Source organism: Plodia interpunctella, chromosome 17 (assembly GCF_027563975.2).
Source record: "Plodia interpunctella isolate USDA-ARS_2022_Savannah chromosome 17, ilPloInte3.2, whole genome shotgun sequence".
NCBI lineage: Eukaryota > Metazoa > Arthropoda > Insecta > Lepidoptera > Pyralidae > Plodia > Plodia interpunctella.
In genome coordinates, this window is record NC_071310.1 from 6,009,420 (window position 1) to 6,017,759 (window position 8,340).

At 35.7% G+C, this 8,340-nt stretch overlaps 1 protein-coding gene across 1 annotated transcript; it reads right to left on the reverse strand.

Annotated features, from left to right (window-relative positions):
* Window positions 1-8: 8 nt before the first annotated feature.
* Idi (Isopentenyl-diphosphate delta isomerase) lies at window positions 9-7,962 on the reverse strand. The gene is made up of 6 exons (XM_053757558.1): window positions 7,808-7,962; window positions 6,979-7,104; window positions 6,428-6,613; window positions 5,993-6,121; window positions 5,593-5,768; window positions 9-453 (listed from the first exon to the last, which is right to left on the reverse strand). Exons 2-6 carry the CDS (start codon window positions 7,102-7,104, stop codon window positions 309-311), a joined length of 762 nt encoding a protein of 253 aa, XP_053613533.1. The 5' UTR covers window positions 7,808-7,962; the 3' UTR covers window positions 9-308.
* Between the last annotated feature and the right edge of the window lie 378 nt (window positions 7,963-8,340).

The window sequence follows — 8,340 nt, forward strand, 5'->3', positions numbered from 1 at the left end:
AAAACATGTTTTGAATTGTGATAAATTTATATTTGAAGCACCCATCAGTCTATTATAAACAGATTCACTTTCCTTTATTTTTTTTTTGTTATAATTTATATAACATCATTCATGGTAGAAGAATAGACTAAGCTAACTATACATTCTTGGACATGTCTATATTGAAATAACACAAATAAGAAAACAATAGGAGTAATAATGAAACTTAAATGACACATACATACTTAATACTCATTACCAATCTAATCTATCTAATACTCATAATATATTTGTCTTATTGTTTGAAATCATATACCTGGTCGTTATTATTACTTCTTCTCATCCATGAGCTTATGGATCTTTGTATCACTGAGCTCTTTCAAGCGGTGGAGATTGTCCCACCACAGCTTGAGCCTGTGGCGACGGATCAGGTTGAACCAGGGCGTTGTAGGGCCTTCTAATGTGGGCAAGAAGCTGTTGGCAAAAATATTTCCTATTTCAGTATTTGATGATTTATGGAATCTCTCTCGTTTTAGCGTGATCCCAGTCGCATTAACGGCAGTAATTTATATATATATTAATAGTATTATAGTATTTATATATATATTAGTAGTATTAGTATATATTAATTTTATTAATATTATTATTATTTGTATTTTTATATTTCACTCAAAATTAATTTTGAGGAGTTTTATTGGATACGCGAGCTCGTAGCCAAACGTAACCAATTGAAAAGAAGAAAGAAATTAAGAGTCTGAAGAAAGAAATTTGCGAACTATACGACAAGTGTTTAGTATAACTGCTTTTTGTAGTAGGGTGAAAGTTAATGGATGTATATCTAATATATTGAGACTAGTGTGTAAGGATGTGGGTATGACACCAGTGGACGAAATTATTATAGGGATAGTTTTAACGATTCCTGCACGCCATTGTGTTTTAATTTCTATTGCTAAATCAGTATATTTGGTCAACTTATCTGTATACGTGGAGCTGAGGTTGTGGGTGTTAGGAACGGCTATATCAATCAGATAAACTGTTTTATTTCGTTTGTCGTGTAATGTTATGTCTGGTCTATTATGATGAATAGTTTTATCTGTTATTATAGTTCTATCCCAATACAATTTATAGTTAGGGGAATCCAAAACAGTTTGAGGTGAATATTTGTAATACGCAGTTTTATCCTTTATTAAATCGTATTTACTTGCGAGATACTGGTGAATAATGGCCGCAACCTGGTCGTGTCGGTGTTTATAATCCGTTTGTGTTATTGATCTACATGCTCCTGTTATGTGTTGGATGGTTTCCGGACTACTGTGGCAATGACGGCAGTTATCATTTTGGGTGTCTTTAATTATGTGCTTCCTATAGTTTTTAGTATCTATGATTTGGTCTTGTATAGCCAACATAAAACCCTCCGTCTCTGGGAACAACTCTCCTCGCTTGAGCCAGGCGTTTGACGCAGCCTTGTCAACATTAGGGTTCATCAAATCGAGGCGATGTCGGCCATGCAGAGATTTTTGGGTCCAAGTATCTATTTTCTGTTGTGTTGTGGTGATTATTTCCTTCTTTTGTGGAGACGAGTCTTTCAAATTAAGGGGTGTCAGTCTGTTGTCAGCTTGTATAATTGACGTTATTAAAGGTGATGTTTGTGTATTGTGATAAAAGAACGACCGTAGAGCTGTTATTTGTTTATTATGAAGGTTTTGTATGTCAATAATCCCTCTCCCACCTTCATATTTGGGTAGTGTTAATCTTTGGATACAAGATCTTGGGTGATGTTTCCGGTATTTAGTTAAAAGGGTGTTAATATTCCGTTGTAGGTTCTTCAAATCACTTTGAGACCAGTTAATGATACCAAAGGAGTACGTTAGTATGGGGATAGCAAATGTGTTTATAGCTTTTATTGTATTACGGGCATTTAAATGGGTATTGAAAATTTTATGGAGTCTAGACTGAAAATCACTCGTTAACTTAAATTTGGTTTCTTTTTGGTGAATTTGTTGTGTTTGTTGGTAGCCAAGATATTTGTATCCTACGGTTTGGTCAACTGGGTCTATTTGTTCTTTATTTTGTAGTATGTAAGTATTGTGTTCTATTTTTCCTTTGTATACTGATTGAATTTTGCATTTATCAATTCCAAATTCCATTCGGATATCTGATGAGAATGTTTCTGTTATATGTGCTAAAGTATGTATATCGTCTAATGAACTGGCAAATAGCTTAATGTCGTCCATGTACATTAAATGAGACAAGGTATGATTGACGTTACTGGATTTTATCTCAAAACCTTTATTACTATCCTTAAGGAGGTTGGAGAGTGGGTTTAAGGCCAGGCAGAACCAAAGTGGACTTAGTGCGTCACCTTGAAATATTCCTCTACGTATATTGATAGGTTCAGTCTCAATGGTTATGTTATTATTAGTAAGTACTAGTTTCGTATTCCAGTGTTGCATTATGGATTTCAAAAAGTTGATAACGATAGGATGTATTTTGTAATGTTTAAGAATATAAACTAGCCATGTGTGAGGTACCGTGTCATATGCCTTTTTATAGTCAATAAACATAGAGTAAATACTTCGTTTTCTGGTTAATGCTTGTTTAGTTGCAACGGCATCTATAATTAACTGTTCTTTGCAGCCTCGGCTACCTCTACAACATCCCTTCTGCTCTTCTGAAAGAATATTATTATTTCGGATGTGTGTATAAATGATTTCATTAATACATGATGTAATTATTTTATAAAGGGTCTGTAAACAAGTTATTGGACGATATTTTGCTGGGTTTGTTGGGTCTGTTGCATCTTTAGGTAGCATGTAGGTAATACCTTGGGTCAAATATAATGGTATAGAATCTGGTGATTGTATAAATTGGTTAATATGTGTTAGTAAGAATGGATGTATGAAAGTAAGTTTTTTATACCAGTAGTTATGTATTTTATCGGTTCCAGTAGCTTTCCAATTGTGTGTTTTAGAAATAACCAATTTCAAGGTCTCAATAGGGATATTTTCAAATTCCATGTCTTGTGAAGTTATAGTGTGTTCCTTGTCTTTTTCTATCCAACTATTGTCCTTATGTTCGACCGGATTTGCCCAGATTTTTGACCAAAATGAGTGAAGTGCTTCTGGTTGGGGGGTCTCCTTGGTCACACTGGTTTGTGGTTGTGAAAGTAACCTGTAGAAGCTCTTTTCGTTTGTTGTGAATTGTTTATTCTGTTGTTTTCTTATTGTTGTCTGCCTGTACCTTCGTAGTCGACTAGCTGCTGTATTAATTTTTTGCTTAATGGTATCTAAGAAGTGGGATAATTCTGTGTTCTGATTTTCGTGTTGTGAATGTATAAGATGATCTCGTTTTATTTTTTCTATGTGTTTTTGAAGTTCCCAGCCACGGTTTCCGTTAATATATTCTGTCAATCTTCCTGCTTTAACCCTGAGATCTTTAATTTTTCCTTCTAATCGTTTTTCCCATTTCGGTTTATTATGCTCTAATTTTCGTTTAAATGATGTGTCACTTATTTTTGAACCATTAAGTTTTGCTGAAGTATATGCTGCTGAATAAATAGCAGTCTGCAGTGTTAGAAAATCCGATTCAGTAGTTATATATTTGGGAAGTATATTATTGTTTAGTATTGATACTATAGCTGCAAATTTTTTTGAGGGTCTCTGTTTAGGAATTTGTGGTCGATCTAAGGGATCAGTTTCTATATACTTGTCAAATACAGTTTTAAAAGTTTCATCTAGCAGAGCTTCGGATTCTGATGGCATGTAATAGTTTATTTCTAATGTGTTATGTAACTGGTTTTCTTGTGTAGAGTTTATTAAATGTTCTCTTTGCTCATCATGGGTTGAGATAGAAGTGTTATGAAATAAAGATGGTAGTGTATTAGTCAAGACATTATCATTTGTGTGGAAAGTTGTATGTGAGTTGTGTAGTACAACATCGCGAGCTACTTTATCTCTAATTTCTTGTAATTTCTCATCACTTAAAAGTTTGTTCTTCACTATTACTCTTCGTTGGTCAGCTATTCTTTGTTCCGACACGTGACTAATTTCTGGGTGCTTTGCTATAACTGTTCGGTGTAAACATTGCCTATAACCCGTGATATTTGTTTCGAGCTCAGTTATTGTATAATACGTAGTCATGATGGTTTCATTTACTTCATCTGGCCATCTCATTCGTTGGCTTTCAGTTTGTGATGTAGTTGGTGGCGGGTGTGAGGTGCTGGGTTGTGTATTTGTTAAGTATTGTTCGACTTCGTGGCGTATTTCATTAATTCTCTCATCCGATAATAGCTTTGTACGCGTTATTGCTCTACGTTGATCTCCAACACGCTGTCTACTAACTTGAAACTCTGGAAATTGTTGGCTAAATTTTTCGTATAATGCTGGTAAGTAGTTGCGTTTATTGGTAGTTTCCAAAGAAGTAATAGTTAGATAAGTACGCATTATGAATTCATTCATATCATTGGTCCATTTTTTGCGTATTCGAGGACCAGCTGTGGCGGGTGCAGGTGAATTGGCCAGAGTAGCCTCCCGCACAACATCCCAGCTGGGTTGAAGAGATGACATAGAATTAAGTGAAGTTGGCGAAGGAAGTTCTCTACTCAAATAAGTTGGTGGCGAAGAAGGAAGAGATGGAAAAAGAGATGAAGGTGATGAAGGAGACGATTGTGGATGAGTATCGGCTGTAGTCAATTGTTCGAGGGGAGCCCGCCTGCTCAGCCCCCCGTCGCCAATGGTTCGCATACTGTGGCACTCAGCATCGGCTCCAAGTGCGCCCCGGCGACCCCCGGGCAGCGGCCGCAAATTATACTTCTTCTTATTACTGTTCTCCATATTTATAAATGGGTAAAGGTGGATAGTAGGAGAGGAAAGTTGGGTTCGTTGGTTAGGAAATGGCATTGGCTTTGATGACATAAGCTTAAAAGTTCTTCCATAACATGTACGGGTGTACTGTGCACCTATTGGGTTCTGATGATAAAGCCCCCTAGTCCTTATCATTTCCTGTAAGCCCCCCCACCACGACAAGGTGAACCCTCGGGGGGGATATTATTATTATTATTGACTTATCAAAAAATGTATGACTGATAATAGATTATGCCTAAAGATGAAACATGAAGTAATTTATACTTATCAAAAATGATTAAATTTAATAGATAAAATTTATTCATGTTAATAATGTCACTTTACACTGACAAAGGTTCTCTAACATCGACAAATGTGGCCCTTCTCCCATTGCAGCGCCCGTCAGGGTCCTTAATTGCTACTAATTTTATAATGAAGACCTGTATTTGACATTAAGGAAGCAATAAACAATTTGAATTTGAATTTGAATTTGAATAATAACATGCTTCGGTTTCGGTATTGTAATTTTGTAGAAATTCCGATTTAACGATCGGCTGCCTGATGTTCACCTCTAGTTTATTATATGTGGTCCTATTCTAGGGCGCGAACCACACGCTGATAGATTATTTACGGATTGCAGTGAAATCTCGAATTGACTCGAGGGAAAAAAAAAAATTCGCATTTGCGACCTTGCTTTGCTTTATTACCATAATTAGTGAAATTATGTCAGCGTTTAACGGAAATAATACCATATAAAAAAGTTGAAACTCACGCATTGAATTCATTCTTAGGCACGAAGCAGTATTCTGATATCTCTTCTGAGTTGGGTTTGATTTTGACTTCACCCTGGAAGAATAAGATGTGGTCGATCTCGTGCTCCCCCCACACGCCGTCGCCGGGGTCGTGGTAGTGGACGCGGGTCAGAAATGTGAACTGCTCAGGGTCCATCTGAAAACAGACAGGCACCTTTAAAATTGTCGAAATATAATGTGCATACTATGTGTACTACCGCTAGCTGGCGGTCAAGTCATGTCTGATGTCTGGCAACTTGAATAAAATCCTATAACCAGTGTTTGTGTCGACTCAGTGAATCAGATTTGTAAAGACTCTTTTTTCTCAATTTTGAATTGATGTCTTGGTGAGATTTAATTTATAGGGTTCAAATAACTTACATCATTCACTGGTATTCCTAATTCAATGTTGAGTCGACGTCGAGCTGCCGTGATGACATCCTCTTGTTTGTCATCAATGTACAGGGGGTGACTGCAGACCGCATTTGAATAGTAGTCTGGATATGTTACCTGGGAAAAAGAAGTCATCTATGTGTGTGTAGTCCTGCTCTATAGGGCTATACCATATCCTCTTGTGTATCTCGTAGGAAGCGATTAAGGGACACATAGCCTTGGCGGCTAATAGGCAACAATAGCATTCCCAAGACGTCAGGCAGGAGTCTGGTTGTAAAATCATAGCAAAATTTTCAGAATTTAAGGTTTGTTCTTAACGCTGACCCCGGGGTTAGCAACTTCATTCAAGATGGTTAAATATCCAAATGCTTTTACCCCCCCAAACCCAAACTTATAAAATATATCTAATGTCAATCTATATACCTTTGTACTGGATCGTCTCTGTAAAAGCATATCTCCTCGTTTGTTAAACAGAAAAACACTGAAGGCACGATGTAGCAATACATTGCCATCGGGGTCTACTCTGTGACAATCCCTCTTGGTGGCAGTCCCAAGAAAGTTGTCCTTCTCATCCACCAGGAGACATATGTCTTTGTCAAATGCTTCGGCCTGTACAAAAAAATGCACGCATGATAATCTATAGACTAAGTTAGCCTATACCTGGATAAAATTTAATTATTATGAGATCTAATCTTATCTATTATTAATCTGACACAATATGATAGATCTATAACACCTAGCTACTAAAATACATTCTGCTTTCTTTTCATATGCATAGGTATACTGGAATATTAGACATTTTATATTACATTATTTTAAAATAATAGCCAAATTAAATGCAGGGTAGAAGTCAGGCTTTTCTTAGTTCTTAAGTTATAGGAAAATAAATAATAAGTTAAAGAATTGTATACATATCATAAATAAATTGAAATAAAATTAAAGAATTTTTAAGTAATAAAAAGTTATACACATACCTGTGCAGGATCTAACCCATCTCGGTCTTTCACTGGAGCAGTCACAGGTTTAGCAGGCTCACTTGCAAAACATCTTGCTTCCAGCCTCACTGTGCCCCATAAAGATCTTAGTCTCCGCACCAACATCTTTACACAACAAGAACAGATAACAGAATGAACAATAGTGTTACATTGAAACTAAAATTAGGAATGTGTTAGTGAATTATCACAACAGATAATTTAGCCACCAGTTCATAGTTCAGTTATTCTGTTGTTGTGTTACAAGAAAATCATAGTATTATTTTTTAATAAGCTTATAGTGTCCCACTACTGGGAAGAAGCCAAAAATATTAAATTACAATTTTATCAATAATATCAATAATTTCCTTTTCTAATTAGCAGGTTTAATTTCCTTTAAACCTTTAGTTTTTTGGGAAAATGAAAGGTTCTTCTGAAAGGAAAACTTCTGTTTTACATTGATGGTACACATATACATGGGGACAAAAAGTAGCAGAGATGAAAGTATTATTGCATATTAGCCCACTGGCAGTATAGTAGTACAAGTAGTAAAAACAGTACACTACTGATTCAACAATAATGTGAAAAGATAGGTGCATGATGGTGGTGCATCTACTGCAAGTGAGTTTACGATTATAACTTGATTAGTTTTGATACATCGTTAAGAACAAGTACAACATTGGTCAGTGTCGGAAAGGGTGCGCAATGTAAGGTGTAAAGCTAGGTGGTTACTTTTGAAAAATGTAATACACGCGGATACAAAATAACTACAACACTGAAATTATTTTTTATTAATGTAGATTAAAAAAATTGTTATTGCAATTTTACTTACGTTATTTTCTTGCTCGGTTGTAAAATATTTTCTATGTGTTTGTTTTTATAGCTTTATTCTATAGGTATAATAAAAATTAATCGCAATTGCAACGCAGCGCAGACAGATTACTACCTATTTTGTTCCCTTTTTTTCAGGTTGCTTCATGTCAGTGTCACTGTCAGTTTTACTTTGATGTTTTGATCTCGAGGCGCGAGGACACCAAGCCAAGACAATTAGACGCCACAGCCATCTATCTACACAGCATAAAACAAAGTCGTATCCACGTCGTATTCCGCTGTCTGTTCCCATGGTTAAATCTTTAAAATTACGCAACGGATTTTGATGCGGGTTATTAAATAGATTTAACAGAGTGATTCAAGAGATATGATTATTTATTTAGAATGGTTATTTGAACGGAAACCAGTATCAAGTGCTGGAAAAGTTAAAAAAATAAAAAGCCATTGAAAAAAAATGTCGATTCTTTTATCAGTGGTCGATAAAAAGTATATATACCTATTTATTTTTCTTATGAAAGTCCTCTACCGGGTTTG